We start from the raw sequence: 26530 nt of genomic DNA, 5'->3' as shown, positions 1-26530 counted from the left end.
TATATGCCGAAGCATGGGGGCAGGGGTGGGCATTAGGGGTGGATTGCTCCTATGCTTCGGAGTATATTTTTTACTCTTTTTCTGGCACAGATTGCAATTAAAAAAAAGTTGTTTTATTGAGTTAATGTTTTATTAAATTACCATTGTTTGCTTTGCAGGTACACCGTTCAGCTGCAGCACTGATTTATTTATTTTGACAGCAACAGAGTTTGCTCTCACGATACATAAATCAGCGACTCCAGTGCTAAAGCATAGGGGCTTTGGTGGACATTAGGGGTGGATTGCTCCTATGCTTCGGCATATATTTTTATTTACTTTTCTTGGCAGAGATTTTTTCATCCACAGCGATCGATGTGAACGGAGAAATCGGTTAGGTTCTTTTTTTTTTTCGCTCAGCCCATGGGCTGAACGAAAAAAATTATGGTGCATGTATGCCCATCATTAGAAGTGGGTGGATGCAGGGCGGTATTCTAATGTTGGGCATACCACCGATCGATGTGAATGGTGGAATCTGTTAGGTTCTCTTTTTCATTTAACTCAAAAGCTGCATGAAAATGTAAAGTTGTAAACTGTGGCTTTTAAAAATGTATATAGTTTGTCTCCGCTGCACGGGTGTGCGTAATTTTAAAGCATGTCCTGTTTGGTATCTATGTACTTGGCATAAGATCATTTTTATATTTCACCAAACATTTGGGCAATATAGTGTGTTTTTGTGCATTAAAATCCAAAAAGTGTTTTTTCCCCCAAAAATTGCGTTTGAAAAATCGCTGCGCAAATACTTTGTGAAAAAAAAATTGCAACACCCACCATTTTAATCTGTAGGGCCTCTGCTTTAAAAAAAAAAATATAATGTTTGGGGGTTCAAAGTAATTTTCTAGCAAAAAAAAAATAAATTTTCACGTAAACCAAAAGTGTCAGAAAGACAAGTGGTTAGAAGAGTGGGTGATGTGTGGCATAAGCTTCTAATGTTGGGCATGAAATGCCAGGACAGTTCAAAACCCCCCAAATTACCTCAAGCTATTTGCTGATAGGCATGTTGAGCCCATGGAATATTTTATATTTTGCCACAAGTTTCGGGAAAATTACAATTATTATTTTTTTTACACAAAGTTGTCACTAAATCATATATTGCTCACACATGGCATGGGTATATGTGAAATTACACCCCAAAATACATTCTGCTGCTTCTCCTGAGTATGGAGATACCACATGTGGGAGACGTTTTGGGAGCCTAGCCACGTATAGGACCCAGAAAACCAATTACCACCTTCAGGCTTTCTAAAGGCGTAAAATGGTGATTTCACTCCTCACTACCTATCACAGTTTTAGAGGTGCTGAAATGTAAAGATAGCACAACATTCCCCAAATGACCCCATTTTGGAAAGTAGTCACCCCAGGGTATTTGCAAAGAGGCATGGCGAGTATTCTGCAGCTCCCATTTGTTTTGGAAAATGAAGAAAGAAAAGGAAAAAAAAAGATATTTTTTCAATTTTCAAAACTTTGTGACAAAAAGTGAGATCTGCAAAATACTCAACATGTCTCTCAGCAAATAGCTGTGAAAAATTTTAATTTTCCCAAAACTTGTGGAAAAATATTTAATATTCCATGGACTCAACTTCCCTCTCGGCAAATAGCTTGGGGTGTCTATTTTCCAAAATTGGGTAATTTGTGGGGGTTTGTGCTATCTTGGCATTTAAAGGCCTCCAAAACTGTGATAGGTAGTGAGGAGTGAAATGAAAAATGTACACCCTTAGAAATCCTGAAGGTGGTGATTGGTTTTCGGGGTCCTGTACGTGGCTAGACTGCCAAAAAGTCCCACACATGTGGTATCCCCATACTCAGGAGAAGCAGCAAATTGTATTTTGAGGTGTAATTTCACATATGCCAATGGCATATGTGAGCAATATATCATTTCAATGACAACTTTGTGTAAATTGTTTTTCCTGACAGACTCCATGGCAGCCTACGTGTGGATTAACCTCACCTCCTCTCCAATGCTATAGGTCCCCATTCCCATAAATTTGAGCTCACAGCTAGAGACTGTGTTCCTTTTTTGTCCTCCTCATTGGACCTACAGAGTATACACTTACGTTTTTCACATGAAGTCCAAGACCGGATGGATAAGCTCAGAGCGGGCCGGAGTCGGGCATACTACTCAAGCAGTGCGAAAAGCCCAGGGCCCAGCCACGGGCGGGTGAGTGGCTTCAGGCATGTATGTCCCAGTGGTGGGGGAAAGCCTGCGTACGCCCAGGAGCAGACGCCCAGCGTGGCACAGTCGGCTGGCAAGGTCTGGAGCCCTCAGCAGAAATCCCTCCATGGCAGCGGTTTATGTTTTTACTTGTCGTTTGTCCGTTTCACCTGTTGTTTCTATCCCAGGCTCTAGTTACAGCCTCTCATGGCACATGGAACACTTCTGCATTCCAGGACGCTGTCTCTCTTCGGGGTCGCGCCGTGGCAAGCTTCCACGCATGCACAAAACCAGAGGCTTGGTTCACGCATGCGCAGCTCAGTGGATGAACCCGGCAGCCGCGCAGGCACCTGATGTCTGATCCAGTGCAGACGTGAGCTGAGCGCAGCGGTGACGTCATCAGGGTGGGTATTTAAAAGAAAAAAAATAGCTGTCAGCCCCTGGCTCTGTGGGATTTCCTGCGGGCAGCGTGCAGCAGCTTCCCATAGGCGTGGACATCTGGCATCTGGTAAGCACTAGCCAGGACCATGGTTCACGGGAAGTGGCTGCTCTTAAAGGGGAAGTATAATCCTTATGTTCTTTGGTCACCGGGTACCCCTTTTTGACCCTTGCTTATGGACTGTGGGATCCTTGCGTGGTCTTCCAATAGGGTGCCATGGACAGGCCACTGCCTTCTTGCGGCCAGCCCTTACGCACAAGGCATGTGCGAGGGAGGGGGAAGGGCCAGGAAATGCTCATTGTTAGACATGTGCCCTACAACTTGCCTGTTTCCCAACTTCCTTCTTTCTTTTTAGCCCTTCCAGGTCAGATCACCAGCTCGTGGCACGGGACAACAGAGACCTTGCCAGGCCACAACATCATCGTTCTTTGTCCAGGTCCAGACTCGACTCTCCGTTTAGGACCCCATCAACACAGGAGATGTTCCCATTCCTTCTCCAGACACCGTACCCAACGCCATGACCGCAGAGCCTGCTGGGGATGAGGGACACGAGACCCGGAGGGCAAATCTTTATGCGATCCATGCTTTGCCTGGGCGGTTGGGGAAAAAGAGACTGAAAACCAACAAATAGAGTCTCTTATGAAGCGTGTGATGCAGCAGTCCCTAAAGGAATGGGGTACGATGCGCACGTGGAGCCAGTCCACCACTATATCAGGCTCCCTGGCTGATGAGGCCCAAGAAGATCCAGGTCTATCCCAGCCTTATGATGAATCTCCCGGGTCTTCAGCCAGCGAAGTTGAGGGAGATGAGTTTTTTTTGGAGGCTTTGACTTTGCCCTAGTCTCACCACTGATTAAAGTGGTCAAAGAGGCCCTCAAATGGGAAGGTCCTTCCACTCCCCCAGCCAAGGAATGTTCTTTAAGCACTTAGGAAAGGAGCGCTCTAATTTTCCACTCCTATCAGAGTTGAAAGACATTATGGTGGATGAATGGGGTAAAGTGGACAAGAAGACCTCTTTGTCAAATAAAACCTCAAGTCTCTACCCCTTCAAGACAGACAACGTGAAGCACTTGGAAAATGCTCCCATGGTAGATGCGGCACTGATGCGATTGACTAAGCACTTTACTCTTCCTCTGGAGGATGCTGTGTCCTTCAAAGATGGGCTCGAGAGCAGAATAGATCAAGATCTCAAGACGATCTACGGGCTAGCCGGTATGGCCTGCAAGCTCGCCCTGGCCATCGCAGCCATGTCCAAGGCAATGGAATTCTGAATAGAGAATGTGGATTCAGTGCTCAGGGGTGTTTCGGAAGAACTGGCCAGGGGCTCGGCCGTCCAAGAAGTGAAGCTGGCAATGGCCTTCCTGTGGGAGGCTTCAATCAATCTCATCTGGCTGTTGGCCAAGACTATGCTATCCTTGATCACAGCTAATTGACCCAGTATCCAAACAAGCCTGGTGTAGGATCCCCTTTGAGGGGCCCCGTTATTTGGTAACAGGCTGGATAGCGCCATACCCCGGGCCACGGGTAGGAAGTCCAGTTTCTTGCCCCAAGACAGGCGCCTGTTTGCCCAAAAGAGGCCCCAGCGGTGAAGATGCAGCAAAGAGTGCTCAAGGGAAGCATGCTCCTACAGGCCCGGCCGGGATTTCAGAAGGAATTGGAGGAGCCAGACTTCCTTCCAAAAGTCTGCCAAAAGCCAGGCATCCAGTGGACTTGAACTGGCTAAGCTGTTTTGGGATTGGGCCCGCCCAGGTGGGTCGGGTGGGGGCATGTTTTCCTTCTCCTCCGGCATGTCTGAGTGGCATCAATCTTGGACTACTGGTCCATCAGGAGGGTCTCCTCAGGACACACATGGTCCTTTCCCAGTACTCCTCCCCTCAGGTTTATTCCTACCCTGCTACCGCGGTGAAAGGAAAAAAAGCAGGTGCTACTGTCTTATGTGGATTCGCTGATGGTGCAGGGAGCCGTTGTGCCTGTCCCGAAAGGCGAAAAATTCCAAGGGCTGTACTCCCCTCTCTTCCTAGTGTTAAACAAAATGGCTCATGGCACCCCTGATAGACTTAACCTACTTAAACAAGTTTATAAAGCACAAAGGATTTAAAATGGAGACTCTGTCTGCCATCCAGCAAGCCAAGCACCCAGGTGACTGGCTAGTCTCAATCGACTTAAAAGATGCCTATTTCCATGTGCCTGTAGTGGAAGTTTCCCAAATACCTCTGGTTTGCGGTCGGGCGAGAACATCTTCAGTTCACCTGCCTCCCTTTCGGGCTGACAACCTCACCTTGGGTCTTCTTGAAAGTCCTTCTGGGCGTGGTGGCCCTCATCAGAACAAAAGGAATACGGCCCGACGACCTTCTATTGCTTTCTCAGGACAAGGAGCAGCTGCTGACCCACAGAGCTCAGGTCATCACCACACTGTCCAAGTTTGGTTGGCTGCTAAACCTAGAGAAAAGTCATTTGGAACCAGTACAGCACCTGGTATACCTAGGGGCCCAGTTCGACATTGTGGAAAGTACCTTTTCTCTGCAAGTGAAGAAGATCCTGGACATATGAGGAAGTGTCACATGCTCTAATTTGCTCATGTCTGAGGGCCTCACAGTGCCTAAAAATTATTGGCACGATGGTTTCTACGACCCCCATGGTCAAATGGTCTTTGTGGAGGCTACGCCCTTTCCAGATAGGGTTTCTCCAGCAATGGGACTCAGGAAACAGCAGGAACTGGCTCGCGTGCCACTCCATCGTCACCACTTTGTGGATCATGGTCATGACCGATGCTAGCAGTGCCGGATGGGGAGCTCACTGCAGGTCAGAGCTAGCACAAGGCAGGTGGGATGCCCATCTCAACCACCTGGGCTCGAATGTCCTGGAACTGCAGGCAGCCTGGTGTGCCCTTCAGGCCTGCAGTCATCTCCTGAAAGGGAAACCAGTTTTATTGAGAATGGACAACACCACACTGGTCTCTTATGTGAAAAGACAAAGGAGGACTCAGAGCACCACCTTGCTCCAAGAAGTCGAGCCTATCATGTCTTGGGCCCAGAAAAACCTGGCCAATATCTCAGCAGTTTTCATTCCCAGAGCCCAGAATGCAGGCGGACTTCCTGTCTCACGTGCAACCAGACAACAATGGATGGTCCATTCACACAGAGACGTTCAGGTGGATCCTGTTTTTGGAAGTTGATTCTGAAGTGGACCTGTTTGCATTCCCCTGCAACTTCAAGATCAAGAAGTATTACACCCGGGTCCATTGCAGCCAGACCTTCAGACTAGATGCTCTGATAGATCAGCGGAGCTTCAGCAGGGCATATTCCTTTCCCCCGTTCCTGGTCATTCTCAGATTCCTGCAGAGATTTTGAGCAGAAGCAGTCGAGATGGTGGTGATAGCTTCTTACTGGCCAAACAGGCCATGTCTTCCGCTTCTGACCCAGCTCAGCTTCCGAGACTCTGTACCTCTTCCCCTCGGACCCTCTATCTCAGGGGGCAGTCCAGCACCTATGCCCGGCGCCGTTGGGACTGATGGTCTGGTTCTTGAGAGGGAGAGGCTGGTAACCCTCGGCTGTGAATCAGGTGTAATTTACACTCTCATGAGTTCAAGAAGGGCAAGCACAAATAAGGTCTAAGGGAGAATATGGGCCAAGATCATGGATTTTTCATCCTCTACGGGAAGGTCATACAGAGATCCGGGAATTCAAGACATCCCGGAGTTCTTACAACCTGGTCTAGACCTGGCTCTGTCCATGAGCTCCCTTAGGGTTCAAGTCTCAGCCCCGTCAGTCTTCTCCAGAACATCATGGGCCGTTCACCCTCTAATCTGACAATTCTTCAGAGGGGCAGCAGGACTCAGACCCCAAAGGAGGCCAAGATTCCCCAAATGGGATCTCCCTCTCAATCTCGACTCACTTGCTGGACTTATTACCACAGGAACCGATCTGGTTTCTATCAAAGATCTTTCCCCAAGAGTCGCCTTCCTCGTGGCCATCACATCGGCCAAGAGGGTCTCTGAGATCGGGTCTTTCTATCATAAAGAACCATTCCTTACTTTCTTTCCAGACCGGATGGTCCTCATCCCTATGCTCAGTTCAAATCCTAAAGTCACGTCAGTGTACCGTGAGGATCAAGAGATTGTCCTGCCTACATTTAAGGCTCCAGGGGCCGCATAGGGTCACCCACCGGACATAGCAGAAATACTGAAGGAATACCTGAAAGCTACTTCCTCCTTTAGACACTCAGATCATCTGTTTATCCTACACTCTGGGAATAACAAGGGAAAACAGGCTTTGACCAGAACGATTGTGGCCTGGATTGTCCTAACCATCCAGCAGGCTTGTAAAGCTAAGGGCTTGGCTCCTCCGGAGGCGGTGACGGCACATTCAACAAGGGGCATGGCGACTTTCTGGGGGGCAGCACGACACGTGGCTCCAGATGTCATCTGCAAAGAGGCCTTGTGGGCCTCCATTAATACTTTCACATTGCATTATTGCATAGAACCTGCATCCGTATCGTCGGTAAACTTTGGTCTAAGAATCCTGTCGGTTGATGGGGCAAACTAAAGTTTTGTTTTTGATCAGCATACCCGCCCGTGTGGTTTGGCTAGTTATTTCCCATACGTAGGCTGCCATGGAGTCTGTCAGGAAAACGGAAAATATTCTATCAAATACTTACCGTAATTTTCCTTTCCTGATGGACTCCATGGCAGATGGAGTTCCCACCCATCGGTCAAGAGTTGGCTAGTTGCAGAACACAGTCTCTAGCTGTGAGCTCAAATTTATGGGAATGGGGTCCTATAGCTTTGGAGAGGAGGCGGGGTTAACCCACGCGTAGGCTGCAATGGAGTCCATCATGAAAGGAAAATTACGGTAAGTATTTGATTGAAAATTTTCTGTTTTTATTTTTTCATTTTTCAATCACTTGTGACAAAAAAATAAAATATTCAATGTGCTCAACATGTCTCTCTGCAAATTCCTTGGGGTGTCTACTTTCTAAAATGGGGTCATAAATGAGATAGGCAGTCATAAACTAAAAGCTGCGTAAATTCCAAAAAATGTACCTTAGTTTGTAGGCGCTATAACTTTTGCGCAAACCAATAAATATACGCTTATTTTTTTTTTTTACCCGAGACATGTGGCTGAATGCATTTTGGCCTAAATGTATGACTAAAATTGAGTTTACTGTATTTTTTTATAACAAAAAGTAGAAAATATCTTTTTTTTTTTTCAAAATTTTCTGTCTTTTTTTGTTTATATCGCAAAAGGTGATTACCACCAAAAGTATTGTGGGAAAAAAAGGGCGCAAATTTAGTTTGGGTACAGCATTGCATGACCGCGCAATTACCAGTTAAAGCAGCGCAGTGCCAAATTGTAAAAAGTGCTCTGGTCATTAAGGGGGTAAATCCTTCTGGGGCTGAAGTGGTTAAAGTGGAGTTCCACCCGATTTTACTACTTTACATTAACAGCATTTACACACTTCAATCGTTCTAAAATGGAATTTTATTTTTCTCCTAAGGGTTACCTTGTTAGGAGGCTTTTCTATGGCCTTTCTGGTCTATGCCACCCGTGGGTATGTCCGTCATATCCGGCGGTGCATTGTCTTCTGGAAGCTATGTGTCCGTATTCCCAGGAGTCAGTGCAGATGGCCGCCGCTCGTTCTCGCGAGATTTGCGAAACCCTTAAGTGACGCAAATCTCTTCATTGCCATCACAACAGGGCAGGCACTTCCGACAATGCCGCCCGTTGTGATGGCAACGTGGAAATTTACGGCGCTCTGCGCCGTGCATACTGAGCATGCGCGGGAACACGTGGTGCATGCTGGTAGCTCAGCATCACTGTATCCAGGAACTGTATGCTTGTGGGCTCCACATGCCCACAAGGCAAGATGAAAACTGCCAGTAAGAAATTTTAAAACTACGTTTTTTATACGAAACCGGACATCAGGGGATATATTTGACAGAACAAGTAAGTGTTACATTGAAATTATATAAACTTAAGAATTGTTTAAAAAAGAAAAAAATCCGCTTTAAGATAGGCTTTTGTCTGCAAGACACTAAAAATTTGTCTATGTACTCCCCCAATCTTGCTGACACTGATCTAATTCCATTCACAATTGGTCAGCATGTTTATGAATCGCTGGTAACGTGTAAATTACCTGCATACACTAGGGATTAAATAAAGTTTTACTTTTTTTTGTTAATGTTATATTTATATCCATATCCCATTAATGATTATAACTGTTCTTTTATACATCAATGTGGGATCTTTTTTTAATTGTCTATATGTGTTTTGAACCAATAACATACTCTTACAACTCCTCCACCCTTATCAGCTGGTCTTACAAATATATCCTATTGCCCCGTACACACGATAGGATTTTCCAACAGAAAATGTTATATGGGAGCTTGTTGTCGGAAATTCCGACAGTGTGTAGGCTCCATCATTTTTCATCGGAATTTCAATCACACTAAATTTGAGAGCTGGTTCTCAAATTTTCCGACAACAAAATTTGTTGTCGTAAATTCCGATTGTGTGTACACAATTCCAACACACAAAGTTCCACGTATGCTTGGAATCAAGCAGAAGAGCCGCACTGGCTATTGAACTTCATTTTTCTCAGCTCGTCGTACGTGTTGCACGTCACCGCGTTCTTGACGTTCGGAATTTCCGACAAGATTTGTGTGACCGTGTGTATGCAAGACAAGTTTGAGCCAACATCCGTCGGGAAAAAAAAACATGGATTAGGCATTACGCTTCTCGAAACTTTCAATGCTTTCTCTAATGTGAATTGGATTGAATGCTTTATTGGGTACAATTTGCTCTATATCTCTTAATACACAATTTCTGATTGCCAGTTACAGGTGGATTAAATGTGAATTTATTCCGGAGTCCACTATTGATTCTATTACTTGCCAGCACTTTCCTACTTAAAGGGTTGTTTAAAAAATATTTTTAAGATTCAGTTTTCTAATGTAGTTGTGTGTGTCAATATAAAACATCAAATTTTTTAATCAGTCTTTTTGGGGCACATTTCAGTCCTACCTTTAACATATATAATTCTTTCTGTGTTAAGGTGGCTTTACTGAGTTCACAACAGAAAGATGTTGAGGGGGAGATGGGGTTTTCTTTAAGAGACAGGAGGTCCTGGTCCTCTCAGGTAGGGACAGGGAAGGATTGGATGCCCCTATAACTCTGGAAGAATTACAACAGGTGTTAGCCACCATGGCAAACCAAAAATCCCCAGGGCCGGACTGCCAGCCAGCAGAAACCTATAAACGTTATGGGGGAGCACTGCTCCCCAGAATTATTGAAGGTATTAAAATGGGCGGCCATGAAAGGAAGACTACCCTCTTCTATGATGGAAGCCACCATAATTGTCTTGCCCAAGGAGGGGAAGGATTCACTTGAGACATCCTCGTATAGGCCTATATCCCTACTTTGTATGGTTGTAAACATTTTAACGAACGTGCTAGCTGCCAGATCAAACAAAATCATTCAGAAACTCATACACCCAGACCAGTCTGGGTTTATACCACATAGGTCCACCAGTGTGAACATAAGGCGGGTATATGTAAATCTACAGATCCCTACGGATAATGAAGGATCAAAGGCCATTCTGTCTCTCGACGCTGTCAAGGCTTTTGATAGCCTGGAATGGCATTATCTTTGGCAGGTCCTGGTGGAGTTCCAGTTTGGCCCTTCCTTTATTAACTGGATAAAAATACTTTATAAGGCACTGAAAGCAAAAGTTGGAGTAAACAATGAATACTTTGAGATGTTCCAATTGATGGGAACGGGACAGGGGTGTCCTCTATGTAGATATTTACCAGCACACCAAGGATCGGCACAAAGTGGCATCCAAACGGGTAGTTTATTGCATGATCACAACACAAGAAAGGTGCAACGTTTCAGATATACGCAGGTCCCCTTCGTCAGACATGTGATAAACATGGGATAACAGTGGAAAGAATTTAAATAACCATCAACCAATCAGAAAAGAAAGGATACCAGAGCTCCTTCCACCCCCAGATATGTATGACCTCACAAATCCCACCAAAAAGTTAGCATAATTAAACAGATCCAAAAAGGTATGTGAAGAAGGGGTTAACATAAAAAACACACTGATACTACCTGTCTTTGTCATATAGGATTGGTATTGTGGATCCTGAGTCACTATAAGGATGGGCCCATTGCTAGGGAACATAAATATGAATCGCACAATCTAGATATCAATCAGCGCCAGTGCAGGGATTCGTTACATTACAACGGCAATCACCAATCGCGAATGCGCGATGCGGCGGCAGTGACAAGGCAATGGGGACACTGTAGTGCCGGGGGCCGCCGATGCCATGGAGACGCATGACGTTGGCGCACCCTGGCCCAACACAGATCAGCACCCATGTGGGGGTAAATGTTTTCAGGTACGCTTCGACTACAGCAGTCATCGCCGGCCGCGCGTGCGTGATGCGCCTGCGGTGACCAAGCAACAGGGGACGCTGCAGTGCCGGGGCCGCCGATGTCATGGAAACGGATGATGTCGGCTGGCCCCACCCATCAAGGCAGATTGCATCCAATCCAGGGAGGTGGGGAGGAGGAGTGAATGTGTGGAATGTGAGTGATGCAAGAAGAGAAGAACAGGAAGTGAAAAAGAACAAAAGAAAGAGAGAGAGAGAAACACAAAAAGAAGAAAGGGGGGATTGGGACCAAGGAATTTGGAGAACCAAAACAGATGGTTGAAAATAGATGAGAAAGTAAAGTCAAGAAAAGAAAGGATGCAGAGAGCTGAAGCAAAGAAAAGAAAGGAAAAGGGGACAACAATAGTGATAAAAATAAAAATAAGAATAAAAGAAAAAAGATAAATAAATAAAAATACATATAAAAATAAATAGAAATAAAAATAAATATAAATAATAAATATAGAAATAGAAATAAAAATACATGTAAAAAAGGGGGGGAGAAAAAGGAAAGTGGAGAAAAAAGGAAAAATGGGCAAAAAGGAAAAGAGAAAAGAAGAGAAAAAGAGAAAAGACACAGAGAAAGAGAAGGAAAGAAAAAGAAAGAAAGAGAAAAGGGGAAGAGAAAGTGAGGAGGGGGAAGAATAAATGTGGGTGGGGGGTGGGGGGAGGGGTAAATAAAGGGGAGGGAGGAAAAGGGGGGAACAAAAGGGGAGGGGGAGGAGAACCTGGTTGCAAAAGACCTAGTTAACTACGTTCAAAAATTGAATCTGAAGGTTCATTATATGCAGGGAAAGATACAAGTGAAAAGATCACAACCGTTCAAAAGTAGTCCCACATTGCATTGTCATAGGTTTGTCGTTAGACCATCGCCCAGACAGGTGAATAAAATTACAAGAAAGGAGGAGGGGAGAAAAGAAAAAGGGGGGGGGGAAGGAACTCCAAGGTCAAAGGAAATTAGTTCAATCATCGTTCAAGTCATGAATAGGGATGAGCCTAACACCCCAGGTTCGGTTCGCATCCAGAACATGCGAACAGGCAAAAAATGTGTTTGAACACGCAAACACCGTTAAAGTCTATGGGACACAAACATGAATAATCAAACGTGCTAATTTCAAAGGCTTATATGCAAGTTATTGTCATAAAAAGTGTTTGGGGACCCGGGTCCTGCCCCAGGGGACATGTATCAATGCAAAAAAAAGTTTTAAAAATGGCCATTTTTTTGGGAGCAGTGATTTTAATAATGCTTAAAGTGAAACAATAAAAGTGTAATATTCCTTTAAATTTTGTGGGGGTTGTCTATAGTATGCCTGTAAAGTGGCGCATGTTTCCCGTGTTTAGAACAGTCTGAGAGCAAAATGACATTTCTAAAGGAAAAAAAGTAATTTAAAACTACTCGCGGCTATAATAAATTGTCAGTCTCAGCAATACACATAAAAGTCATTGAAAAAAATGGCATGGGATTCCCCCACAGGGGAACCCCGAACCAAAACTTAAAAAAAAAATGCGTGGGGGTCCCCCCAAATTCCATACCAGACCTTTCAGGTATGGTATGGATTTTAAGGGGAACCCTGCGCCAAAATAAAAAAAAATGGTGTGGGGGCCCCCCAAAAATCTATACCAGACCCTTATCTGAGCACACAACCTGGCAGGCCACAGGAAAAGAGGGAGGGGCGAGAGAGTGCCCCCCCTCCTGAACCATAGCAGACCACATGCCCTCAACATTAGGAGGGTGCTTTGGGGTAGCTCCCCAAAGCACCTTGTCCCCATGTTGATGGGGAGAAGGGCCTCATCCCCAAAACCCTTGCCCCGTGGTTATGGGGGTCTGTGGGCTTATCAGAATCTGAAAGCCCCCTTTAACAAGGGGACCCCCAGATTCCAGCCCCCGTGTGAATTGGTAATGGGGTAACAATGTCTTCTTCTTTCCCCGCTTCTTCTTCCATCATCTAGTCTTCCTTCGGTGTTCTTCTTCCTCCATCTTGTTCTTCCCCCGCTTCTTTCTCCGGTCTTCTCGTCCGGCATCTTCCTCCGGCTTCTTCTTCCCCACTGTGTAATGCTTCTGTTCTTGTGACAGTTCTTATAGGAGGGTGGGGCCACAAGGTGCTTTGGGGGGTTACCCCAAAGCACCCTCCCAATGTTGAGGGCATGTGGCCAGGGATGGTTCAGGAGGAGGGGCGCTCTCTCGTCCCCCCCTCTTTTCCTGCGGCCTGCCAGGTTGCGTGCTCGGATAAGGGTCTGGTATGCATTTTTGGGAGGACCCCCATGCCATTTTTTTAAAAATTTTGGTGCGGGGTTCCTCTTAATATTCATACCAGACCTGAAGGGCCTGGTATGGAATTTGGGGGGACCCCCATGCATTTTTTTAAAATTTTGGTTCGGTGTTCCCCCTGTGGGGGGATCCCATGCCGTTTTTTTCAATGACTTTTATGTGTATTGCCGGGACAATTCATTATAGCCGCGAGTAGTTTTAAATGACTTTTTTCCTTTAGAAATGTCATTTTGCTCTTAGACTGTTCTAAACACAGGAAACATGCGCCACTTTACAGGCATACTATAGACACCCCCCAGGTATGAAATTTAAAGGAATATTACACTTTTATTGCTTCACTTTAAGCATTATTAAAATCACTGCTCCCAAAAAAACGTCCGTTTTTAAAACTTTTTTTGCATTGATACATTTCCCCTGGGGCAGGACCCAGGTCCCCAAACACTTTTTATGACAATAACTTGCATATAAGCCTTTAAAATGAGCACTTTTTGAGCAGCCCGAAAAGAAGATGAAGAGATGAAGAGAAGAAGATGAAGAGAAGAGCGGGAGCCTCCCTCCATGCCATGGATGTGGAGCGGCCCGAGGAGAAGAAGGGAAGAAGATGCTGCGAGGTGATGTTGGACGAGAACACCGGAGGAAGAACCAGAAGAAGATGAAGGGAGATAGAAGAAAGAAGAAGCATTTAAATAAAGGAATTGTCAAAAACTGTCTCTTGTCATTTTTAACATTTTTGACAGTTTTTTAGTTAAATGGTAGGGGTACCCCTTAGCATTTCACACAGGGGGAGGGCCGGGATCTGGGGGTCCCCTTGTTAAAGGGGGCTTCCAGATTCCGATAAGCCCCCTGCCCGCAGACCCCCACAACCACCGGCCAGGGTTTGTATGGATGAGGCCCTTGTCCCCATCAACATGGGGACAAGGTGTTTTGGGGGGCTACCCCAAAGCACCCTCCCAATGTTGAGGGCATGTGGCCTGGTACGGTTCAGGAGGGGGGGCGCTCTCTCGTCCCCCCCTCTTTTCCTGTGGCCTGCCAGGTTGCGTGCTTGGATAAGGGTCTGGTATGGAATTTAGGGGGACCCCTCACGTCATTTTTTTTGTATTATTTTGGCCGGGGTTCCCCTTAATATCCATACCAGACCTAAAGGGCCTGGTATGGAATTTAGGGGGACCCCCACGTCATTTTGTTTGTATTATTTTGGCCGGGGTTCCCCTTAATATCCATACCAGACCTGAAGGGCCTGGTATGGAATTTAGGGGGACCCCCCACGTCATTTTTTTTTAAATTTTGGTTTAGGGTTCCCCTGTGGGGAATTCCCATGCCGTTTTTATCAATGAACTTCTATGTGTATTGTCGGACCAGCAATGCATTAATAGCCGCGAGTAGTTTTAAATGACTTTTTTTCCTTTGAAATGTCATTTTGCTGTCAGACTGTTCTAAACACGGGAAACATGCGCCCCTTTACAGGCATACTATAGACACCCCCCAGGTACGAAATTTAAAGAGATATTACACTTTTATTGTTTCACTTTAAGCATTATTAAAATCACTGCTCCCAAAAAAAACGGCCGTTTTTAAAACTTTTTTTGCATTGATCCATGTCCCCTGGGGCAGGACCCGGGTCCCCAAACACTTTTTATGACAATAACTTGCATATAAGCCTTTAAAATTAGCACTTTTGATTATTCATGTTTGTGTCCCATAGACTTTAACGGTGTTCGAACAAATTTTTTGCCTGTTCACATGTTCTGGTGCAAACCAAACAGGGGGGTGTTCGGCTCATCCCTATTGCTGAAGGATTGTATAGATGAAGTGCAGTCCCTGGTCAGACAGAGGGTATGTGAGCCCACTTTTGTTCTACCTGTACTTCAGGCATGGTCAGACCTGTTATGCCCAGCTTCTGTCAGCTCTCCAAAATCTAGACCTGCTACTAAACACCTGCCTGCTCAGACATCTTTTCTTCCATCACCCATGGCAACCTCAGATACAGTCCAATCTACGCTGCTTCCCACCAAGTACCTATACCCAGTCTCTACCCATTGCAGCTATCCTGCCTTGAATCCACCTGCCTCTTCCCTTTCACCTGTAACAATCCCACAAAAACCTATTTCAGCCACTGTTCCCTTGTCTCTACCGCATTTCAGCCCTTCCTTTTACCCAGTTCCATCCTTTTCTTACAGCCCTGCAGTTACCTACAAAACTCCGGTGGCTAAGCCAAAAAAGAAACAGAAGTTCTTTCCAACCCACACGATCCTGCCAGTAACCCAACCTGCCTCCATACCAACCAACCTGCTCCAGTCTGCCTTCATGCCAGCTGAACCCGATGACCCACTTGATCCTGCCAAATCTCTGGCTGCTATCCAGCTTGAAGTTCTTGTGCCCCAGTCTGATGTTCCGGTATCCATGTTCCAGTCTGATGTTCCAGTACCTGCTGACCAGTTTGATGCACTTGCTATCTGGTCCAACGTTCCAGTGCAAGATGCCCGGTCTGATGTTCCTGTGTCCATGCTCCAGTCCGACGTTCCAGTGACTGCGATCCAGTCTGACGTGCCTGCTGTTCCACCTGTTGTGGCAATGCCTGTGCCCTCTGTCCAGTCTGACATCCCAGTGCCTTCTGATCAGCCTGACATCCCAGTGCCTGCAGCCCAGTCTGACATCCCGGTGCCCATGTTCCAGAGCCTGCTTTCCAGTCTGATGTCCAAGTGCCCACTTTCCAGTCTGATGTCTCAGTGCCCGCTTTCCAGTCTGATGTCCCAGCGCCCACTGTCTTGCTTGATAATTCGATGTCTGATCTGCTTAGTGATCTTTTATCTGGTATCCAGCCTGATGATCCAGTTCCTGGTGGTCCTGTTCCTGATACCCTGTCTGATGGTCCTATTCCTGATACCCTGCCTGGTGGTTCCTTTTGCGTTACTCAGCTTGACAACCCAGAGCCCGCTGCCCAGCTCGATGACCCAGAGCCCGCTGCCCAGTTCGATGACCCGGAGCCCGCTGCCCAGCTCGATGACCCGGAGCCTGCTGCTTAGCTCGATGACCTGGGGCCCACTGCCCAGCTCGATGACCCGGAGCCTGCTGCTTAGCTCGATGACCTGGGGCCCACTGCCCAGCTCGATGACCTGGGGCCCACTGCCCAGCTTGATGACCCGGAGCCCGCTGCCCAGCTAGATGACCCGGAGCCCGCTGCCCAGCTAGATGACCCGGAGCCACGCTGCCCAGCTAGATGACCCGGAGCCTGCTGCCCAGCCCGATGACCCGGAGCCTGCTGCCCAGTTCAATGACCCGAAGCCCGCTGTCTGCCCTGATGTGCCCGTTGCCCAGTTTTATGTTCTTGTTGCCCTGCCCGAAGTACCTGATGCCGTGCCTGATGACCAGCCTGAAGTGCCGGTTGCCCAGCCTGACGTACCCCCATCCGTTGTTCTGCCTGATGCCATAGACCAGTGGTCATCAACCCTGTCCTCAGGGCCCACTAACAGGCCAGGTTTGCAAGATAACTGAAATACATCACAGGTGATATAATTTGCTGCTCGGTGATTGCAGTATTCTAGTCTGCATCTTCCCAAGGTAATACATAAAACCTGGCCTGTTAGTGGGCCCTGAGGACAGGGTTGATGACCACTGCCATAGACTATGGACAATTACAACTAATTGGAGTGTATGGAGGCCACTCCTTTAGGGGGGTACTGCCAGGAAAGGGTTCGCTCGTTGGTGGCACTATCGGTCTCTTGGATCGCAGTACCAGTGTCCACCAGCAGGTATCTTCCAACACTCTTGATCTGTAGTGGAGGGATTTGCCTGTTGGTGGCACTGTTGGATCCTTTGGCTGTAATACCAGTTTCCACCAGCGGGTGTTTCTTTCCGGCACTTTGGAGCAGACAGCACCTCCTGCGTTCAGGTGTCACTTGAGGCTAATTACAGGCATTCATATAAATACCCGGCTGATGGTTGCTCTCATCGCCCTGGTATCTTCCTTGTGTCCTGATCCGTACCTGCGAACCTGATTTTGCAACCTGTGTACTTGATCCTGTTACCTGTATACCTGATCCTGTCCCTCCTGTTACCTTGCATCCCTGCTCTGTAGCCTGATTCCTTTGTACCTTCCCCATCTGCTGATTCCCTGTGTATGACCCCGGCCTGCCTTACATTTATGATTCTGGAACTGCCCTTGTTTGTCTGCTGATCTTCTGTGAATGACCTTGGCCTGGCTACATTTAAGATTGCGGTACTTCCCTTATATTGTATATAGTTATTGTTGTTTTTCAGTCACTGTTTGGTTGGTTGTTCACTGTTTATATTGGAGGTGTTTATATATTGTTATCACTAATCCTTAAATAAACTTAATTATTCACTTACATGCATTTTGGTTCTCTCTGTGCAATCCACACAGTCTGGTCATACCAATTCATGACAGTATATGTTACAGAATGGATATTGTTCTCCAGTATGGATATATAATAGAATACATTTATGTACATTACAGCTACAAAAGCATGAGGGAGGATTAGCACTGGGTAGGGGTATGATGTTATTGAATACCCCTCACAACACAGTAGTGGAGGCAATGGAGTTAGGCTCTTACTCCCTTAGGAGCCCAGCGCTGACATTGATTGTAAAAGTGTGGGAAACAGCCAAGGCTTTATCAGGGTATCAAGGATTTACAGAGTCCCCCCCCTGTGGGATAATAAAAATTTGCCAGAACTTCAGGTAATGGGGGAAATCAAAGAGTGGGAAAGTTGCAGTATTAGTCGCCTTGTCCATATATACTAGGATAGAACCTTGAAGTCATTTTAGGAACTCATGGTAGAGTATGATATTCCGAATCGGTCTTTTAGAAGTACCTGCAGATTAAACATGCCCTGGGTGTGCAGTTCAAAGTACAGGCATTAGAATGGAGTAAGATATCCCTTCTCCATAAAGTAATTATTGCAAGCACCTCTAGGAGATTAATTTCTAGTTTGTACGTGCATATATGCAAGAAGGCAATAGAAGGGATGGAAGATCTCCCTAGTAGGAGGAGGTGAGAGGAAGACCTAGGGAATATAACAGAGGAGCAGTGGAGGGGAATACTGGAACTGGGTCCATTGGTGTTGTCTCCCTCCCAGATAGTGTCACATTTACTTTTGTTGCATAGAACGTATTTTACCCCCCAAAAAGCTGTTCCAATTTGGATGGAGACTAAAATGCCAAATGTCCCATATGCCAGGATGCAGGAGGGGATCTTATACATATGGTCTGGAGGTGCCCAAAGTTACATCGGTATGGGAAGAAGTTCTAGGTACTATAAACGTATTCTTTGGGACATCTCTAAACCTAGAGGCAAGGCTATGCATGCTGGGCTACATTGAGGGAGAGGGAGATCCTGGAAACACACTAACAGCAGTGCTTAGATATTTATTCCAAGCAAGAAAACTAATTGAGCAGATAGCAGTTGGTGATGACTCCGACCTGTGGGGAATGGGTTAAGGCTATAAAGGAAACATTAAAGGAAAGGAAAAGGTTGTATATATTAAACTGGGAAACGTAAAAAAATTTGAAAAGATATGGAAACCCTGGTTGGATGCAAAAGGATATCCCCTTAGAGAAACTGGGTAGTAATGGTAAGGGGTAATATATTTAGAAGGCCGAAGGAATACAGAAGGGGAAAGTACAGGAGAAAGTGGAAGGGGATTTAAAATATAAGGAAAAGGTATATTTAAGTAACAATTAAAGAGTAATAATACATGGATTACTGGATAAGGTGTGATGCACCTAAAAAGGAAAATAAATAGTGTGAATGTATGAGTAAATGGGGGAGGTAGGGGTTAATGTAGAATGAGAGAAGTACGAATGAATGAGAAAACCACGTTTTATACATGGATTCTCAGTAAACACATACAGTTTGCAGATGGAGCTATGGTTGGTGGAAGAAAGTAGGGAAGTACGAGTAAATGGGATAAATATGCACTATAAATAAAAAAATGCATATTTAGAATTTCCTCCTCTGGGGAAGTGGGTGGGGAATGGATGGAAGGGGGGATTTTTTTTTATTATCTGTATGTAAATGAAAAACGTTTCAATAAAAGAAAAAGGCAGAGAGATTATATATTCCTTCATTTAATTCTCTCTTCTTCGTTTTATACACACACAATTTTTATCTCAACAACACATTTTGACTTTTTTTATATTCTGTATTATATTATTTTTCTTGTAATCTTACGCTATTTCATTATTAAATCTATTTCGAATTTTTGCTCAAAAACTTGAAGCACTTTTTCTATTTGAGCGAATCTCAAAAAATAAAAAGGTATTTCTATAATTTAAGGGATATAAAAAAAATCATTCTAACAGAGTTGTATAAAAAAAACAAAAGAGTGCTTCTCCCCACACGAGAGCTGTGATGTGCTGAAAAAATCATATAGACGACAATTCCCGTGCTTAAAGCATTAATACACCTCAAGGAATGTGTGGGATCCCTGATGTACAGGAAGACAGGACTTCAGTGAGGAACAATTCCCTCACTCAGGACAGGAATACGGTTTCTCTCCCGTGTGAGATCTCTGATGTGTGGAAAGATGGGACTTCTGTGAAAAACATTTCCCGCACTCAGGACAGGAATATGGCTTCTCGCCCGTGTGAGATCTCTGATGTTTGGAAAGACTGGACTTCATAGAAAAACATTTCCCGCACTCAGGACAGGAATACGGCTTCTCCCCCGTGTGAGATCTCTGATGTGTGTAAAGATTGGACTTCTGTGAAAAACATTTCCCACACTCAGGACAGGAATACGGCTTTTCCCCCGTGTGAGATCTCTGATGTCTGGAAAGATGAGACATGACTGAAAAACATTTCCTGCACTCAGGACAGGAATACTGCTCCTCCCCTGTGTGAGACCTCTGATGTGTGTAAAGACTGGATGTCTGTGAAAAACATTTCCCGCACTCAGGACAGGAATACGGCTTCTCCCCCGTGTGAGATCTCTGGTGTCTGGAAAGATAAGACTTCTGTGAAAAACATTTCCCGCACTCAGGACAGGAATATGGCTTTTCCCCCGTATGAGATCTCTGATGTGTGTAAAGATAGGACTTCTGTGAAAAACATTTCCTGCACTCAGGACAGGAATACGGCTTCTCCCCCGTATGAGATCTCTGATGTTTGGAAAGACTGGACTTTACAGAAAAACATTTCCCGCACTCAGGACAGGAATACGGCTTTTCTCCTGTGTGAGATCTTTTATGCACATTAAGATCCGATTTTAAATGGAAACATTTCCCACACTCAGGACAGGAATATGGCTTTTCCCCCGTATGAGATTTCTGATGAGTGTAAAGATAGGACTTCTGTGAAAAACATTTCCCGCACTCAGGACAGGAATATGGCTTCTCCCCCGTGTGAGATCTCTGATGTTTGGAAAGACTGGACTTTACTGAAAAACATTTCTCGCACTCAGGACAGGAATACAGCTTTTCTCCGGTGTGAGATCTTTTATGCACATTAAGATCAGATTTTAAATGAAAACATTTCCCGCACTCAGGACAGGAAAATCTCTTCTCTGTTGGAAGGATGACACTGTCCCTCACAGTCTGAGGTTCCTCAGGATAAGAGGAATACGATGGTCCATCTACACTGTGTGGTGCCGGATGGACATTTGAGGTAGTCGGGTTTTCTCCTGGACTATACTGTGTGATGTCCTCATCTTCTACTTTACAGTCTGGAGACAAAGTGAGATAATCCTCTGAGGTTTTCCTCATCTCCCGTCCATCTACTAAAATAGAAATAAAAAGATTATTACTAGACATGAGCAGATTGGTTCCCCTAAACCAGGACTCCACCCACATCAGGCAGCTTTGTCTCTGAGGATCTTACAATTCCCCCCTCAGGGTAGTAAATGGGTCCTCTGATTTCCTACCATTTTATTTCTTTATTCATGGACCTTAGTCAGAGAGCGAGGAAACAACGAAAACTGTCTTTTATAAGAGTGACAATGATGAGGGGATTATAGGATGAGTGTCCCCACCCCCTCTATCACTAATTGCCATCTTCCTAACACAAGACGTACAGCACTTCCTTATTTAGTCCATGATTTAGTCATGAATAACAGCGGGGCTGAGCCCCACCAGAGGTCAGAGAGTGAGGATGGGGGAGAACAACCAAGATGAAGACTGGACTGATCCTGAAGACCACCATCATTGGGTTATTGACTCCTCCCTCATTATCACTTTCTATTTAAGATCCCAACGTTTTTATCACATTATTATCACCATGTAAAAGTCTGTTCTCCAATCAAATCATCAGATATAAAATGTCCAGCTGGTAGGAAATGGGTGTAACAAGAGAGAGCAGTGGGTAGAGGGAAGAGAGCAGAAGTCAGGACTATGTAATGTATATATTGTATAAGATACAAAAGGTAGGACTATATAGTATCATAATGATGCAATGTACAACATAGAGTATATAGTGCAGGGGTCAGGAGTATGTAATGTACAATATAAATGATACAGTGTAACGTCAGGACTCATAATATTGGTATTCAGTAATCAGTGGAAGATTAAATGTTTACATGAGACAAGTTGCAAAGGTCCCACACTGCTGCCTCCCATCTTCCAAGACTGCACTCAGTGACTTGGGTCTGAGACTATACAGACATATCCCTCCACCCAGAACAGGCAGCAAATAACGGAGTAAGTAACCCTGGGAGAATTGTTCTGTCAGAGATCATGCTAGACCTGGTCATGAGGCAGAAAACCCAAAGCATATGCCCAAGGTGCATAGGTAGAGCAACATCTATTGCGAAAATCAACATTTTGCTGCCAGCTGAACCCCAGAATCTCCATAAATCCAGTCTATATACATAAATTGTGTCTGCAGCACAGAGAAGGAAGATTATCATCCAGTCCTTGCCTTACTCTGGACCAATCAGTGAGCAGAATGGGAGGAGGAATGTATTTAGTGTTAATGACCCACCTGTGCTGATCTCTGTAGGAGTGTCCTCCTCTATAAATGTCCCCGTTATTCCATCCTCCTCCATAGAATGCTGATCATCTTTCACATACGTCTCTTCTTCTTCTGCTTTAACCTCAAATTCTATATCGACTGGATCTCCACTCTAAGTTTAAGAAAATGAAAGAGAATATCATCTGTAAAATATAAGCTTTATTATTGTGACATCACATAAAAAATCCACACATTGTCTCCATGAGTCTGTGTTTTATAAGCTCCTTCTGTCAGGGCACCTGAGACCAGGTGACAGATGCACTCCGTAGGAGTCAGAAGTGCACCGCTAAGATAGTGGACCCTAGGACTGACTGCTGCGGATAGTACCCAGGGAGGTTAAGGAAGCAGGTGTATTGGATCACTAACACAGATCCCAGTGGGAGCTGGAGCAGATTCCCCAGGGCGCAGAGTCTAAGAGCCAGCAGGTGTTCACCAGAGCCTCTAGTGGTGAGGATGAACTGCGCTGCAGTCTGGCTCCAGGTTGCGGCCCCTAGGGTCTCACAGCTCACGGTAGACTACAGGAGAAGGAAGCAGCAGGCTGGAACAACAAGGATAGTAAAGGGATAAGGCAGAGAACAGGGCGACTAGCAGACAGGAACAACAGAGTACACGCCAAAGGTTCAGGGTCACAGGCAAACAGGGATAGTCGGGGACACGCCAAAAGGTCAGGGTCACGAACAGACAGGAATAGTCGAGAACACGCCAAGGTCGGCAACAGAGACAAACGAAGAGCACATGGCAAGCAGGAAACAGGAAGCCAAACACACAATGAATACACAATGGTTGATCAACACCGCTGGCTTGCAGTGCACAGGTTAATACAGGGTTCCCTGATAGGGCCTGGGGTGGAGCCATGCTTAGAGGAGAGGTTATAAAAACAGCCAGGTGAGAGTGGCTGGCCTCTTAGTCTGAATACATGAGGAGAGGTAAGCTGACAGAGAAAGATTACTGCATAACCATGACACCACCCCACCAACCTTGAGGTAACAATGAGAGATGGTGTGACCTTCCTGTGTGGAATCCCGGGAATACAGAGGACGGGGACATCTCTCTGGTGGGTTCCTGGTATTAGGTGGCTCCATCATATCCTTGTGTCCTTCTGAAAACTCCTCCATCACTCCATATTCCTCATCCTCCTCTTTATACTCTTCTTTAACACCAATATTATCATCCCTGAGGACTCCACTCTAAAAGATTTAATAAAACATTCATTGTAACAAACATGCTGTGTATAAAGCAAAACTATTAGTGATTTTTCCTCATCTACCTGATGATGGCGAGGGATGGTGTGATCTTCCTGTGTGGAATCCCGGGAATATAGAGGATGGGGACATCTCTCTGGTGGGTTTCTGTAGGTGGAGGTCTCCACCATGGTGTCCTGGTACAGATCTTTGTGTTCTTTTGGAAACTCCTTCTCTGGTGGGTTCCTGGTATTAGGTGGCTCCATCATATCCTTGTGTCCTTTGGAAAACTCCTCCATCACTCCATAGTCCTCATCCTCCTCTTTAACAACAATATTATCATCCCCGAGGTTTCTACTCTGAATATATATAATAAAACATTCATTGTAACAAACATGTTGTGTATAAATCAGAACTACCAATAATTGTCAATCATCTACCTGATAATGGTGAGGGATGGTGTGATCTTCCTGTGTGGAATCCCGGGAATACAGAGGACGGGGACATCTCTCTGGTGGGTGTTTGTAGCTGGATGACTCCACCATGGTGTCCTGGTACAGATCTTTGTGTTCCTTTGGAAACTCTGACTCCTCTATCACCGCATCCTCATCATCCTCCTCTTTTATCTCTTCTTTAACCTCAACTTTAGAATCTCTCAGGTTTCCACTCTGAATATAGAATAAAAATTACATCAATTGTAACAATGTAGATAATATACAGATCCCAATGATGCTATCAGCGATTGTTCCTCATCTTAAAAAATATAAAAAGAAGAGGGCGCACCAGCCTTGTGCATTATCCCAAGATAATTTGACAAAAAACAGTTAAAATACTACTCACAAACATGTGATGAATGAAAGCCTGTAAAAACCACTTGAATGTGGCAATCAGTCCTGGCATCGACAGTTTCCAGAAAACAGAGGGGGAGGACCCCAGGACCACTGCTCACACGTTTCGAAGGAGTACCTTCTTCCTCAGAGCCTAGCAGTAATGACTCATTCAACTTATTATATACACTTATACATTGATAGGACTCATTCCACGAGAGGCTCAAGCCACCTCCCACTAAGAGGGGTGGTACTATGGAGGGGTGGGAGCAGGGCCGGATTAAGAACATCATGGGCCTGGTGCTGAGGATTATGGTGAGGCTTTTTATAAAAAAAAATAAAACTAATGAAAAATGCAAACAATTTGTTGTTATAACAAATTAAATAAAATAGAGAGAGGGAGGATGAGAGAGCGAGAGAAAGAGGATGAGAGAGGGGTAAGGGAGGAAGGATGAGAGAGAGAGGATGCGCATGCGTGGAAGTGCCACAACACAGCCCGGCCAAGGCAAGTGACCGAAGGCACAGAACCCGGAAGGAAGACTGGGTGAAGACAGAAGCGCCCGGGACCCACCAGATTGATCACAGTGCAGCACTGAAGGGCTCAGTCTGACAGGTAATATGCTAATATGCTGTGCATACTTGTACATTATAGCATAACTTACCTCAGGGCCACTAAAAAGTAGTAATGCTAGCAAAGTTTACTACCGTTTTAATATCACAGGATCCCAAGAGCCTCTCATGGGGCCACCTACTGACCCGGTGGCCCTTGGGCAGTGCCAACATTTTAAAAATATTTTCAGGGACACTTTTTTTTTTCCAGTGGTATATTTAGAGTAGCTGACATCCCTTACGTTCCTCTATACATCACAGTGGTAATCACAAAATTAAATGAGTACTAATAATGGGCAGAACAAATATGAGGACTGTGAAGATTTCCTTTAGTTGAACTAACAAAAGTGTGCCCATTCTAGAGCTTGTAACATTGAGGGTATTTAATATAATTTTAAAGAACTGTTTTTGTGGGTAAGAGGCATAGGGGAGGAGTATGGATGGTATAAAAGTGGGAAGTATGTGCAGGTGAGGGAGAGGAATGTGGAGGGTATAACAGTAGGCACTATGTACAGGAGAGGTGTGTGGAGGGTATGGCAGTGGGCACTATGTACAGGAGAGGAGTGTGGAGGGTATGGCAGCGGGCACTATGTACAGGAAAGTGGTGTGGGGGGTATGACAGTGGGCAGCATGCACAGCAGAGGAGTGGGGAGGGTTGACAGTGGGCACTATGTACAGGAGAGGAGTGTGGAGGGTTGACAGTGGGCACTATGTACAGGAGAGGAGTGTGGGGGGTATGATGGGGGCAGTATGTACAGGAGAGGAGTGTGGAGAGAAAGATAGTTGGCAGTATGTACAGGAGAGGAGTGTGGAGGGTATCACAGTGGGTGGTATGTACAGGAGAGGAGTGTGGATGGTATGATACTGAGCAGTATGCACAGGAGACGAGTGTGGAGGGTAAGACAGTGGGCAGTATGTACAGGAGACAAGTGTGGAGGGTAAGACAGTGGGCAGTATGTGCAGGAGAGGAGTGTGGAGGGTATGACAGTGAGCAGTATGTACATGAGTGGAGTGTGGCGCGTATGATAGTGAGCAGTATCTACAGAAGAGGATTGTGGGGGGTATGACAGTGAGCAGTATGTACATGAGAGGATTGTGGGGGGTATGACAGGGGGCACTATGTATAGGAGAGAAGTGTGGAGGGTATGACAGCGGGCAGTATGTCCATGAGTGGAGTGTGGCGAGTATGACAATGGGCAGTATGTACATGAGTGGAGTGTGGCGGGTATGACAGTGAGCAGTATGTACAGGAGAGGATTGTGGGGGGTATGACAGGGGGCACTATGTATAGGAGAGAAGTGTGGAGGGTATGACAGGCAGTATGACGGGCAGTATGTACAGGTGAGGAGAATGAAGGAATCTGGGAAGAAAAAATGTAAAAGGTTTGTGGAAGGATGTTTAGGGACTGCGTACTGGTTTAGCGGGCCATACATGAATTGAAATTAAGCCAATTAAGCAGAGACCAGCCATAGTCGATCTATGTATGGGCTAGCTGGTTGTACACAAGTCAATCTATTAATCGACTTGAGTACAACCAGCCTGTCAGGTTTTTACCAAAACAATCAGTGCTGCCAGCTATAGTTAGCAACACTGATCATTGTATTGTGTGGGTAGAGAAGG

The 26530-nt window shown here is 45.5% G+C and overlaps 3 protein-coding genes across 12 annotated transcripts in view; 1 reads left to right on the top strand and 2 right to left on the bottom strand.

Annotated features, from left to right (window-relative positions):
* Positions 1-23832, bottom strand: part of LOC141121865 (uncharacterized) — a 306769-nt gene extending 282937 nt beyond the window's left edge. For both annotated transcript variants that reach the window (XM_073611621.1, XM_073611618.1), the window contains exon 1: positions 23561-23832. In XM_073611621.1, the coding sequence (XP_073467722.1) occupies positions 23561-23773 (213 nt within the window). In that variant the 5' untranslated portion in view covers positions 23774-23832. The remainder of the gene's footprint in view (positions 1-23560) is intronic.
* The window catches only part of LOC141121836 (uncharacterized), a 963509-nt gene that overhangs the window by 104776 nt on the left and 832203 nt on the right, over positions 1-26530 (top strand). The gene's annotated exons all lie outside the window — the stretch shown is intronic.
* LOC141121882 (uncharacterized) lies at positions 19416-21060 on the bottom strand. The gene has a single exon (XM_073611640.1). It carries the CDS (start codon positions 21048-21050, stop codon positions 19818-19820), a length of 1233 nt encoding a protein of 410 aa, XP_073467741.1. The 5' UTR covers positions 21051-21060; the 3' UTR covers positions 19416-19817.

Source organism: Aquarana catesbeiana, unplaced genomic scaffold (assembly GCF_042186555.1).
Source record: "Aquarana catesbeiana isolate 2022-GZ unplaced genomic scaffold, ASM4218655v1 unanchor233, whole genome shotgun sequence".
Taxonomy (NCBI): Eukaryota; Metazoa; Chordata; class Amphibia; order Anura; family Ranidae; genus Aquarana; species Aquarana catesbeiana.
The sequence above is the reverse complement of the archived record's forward strand: the minus strand, read 5'-3'. Positions and strand labels throughout refer to the sequence as shown.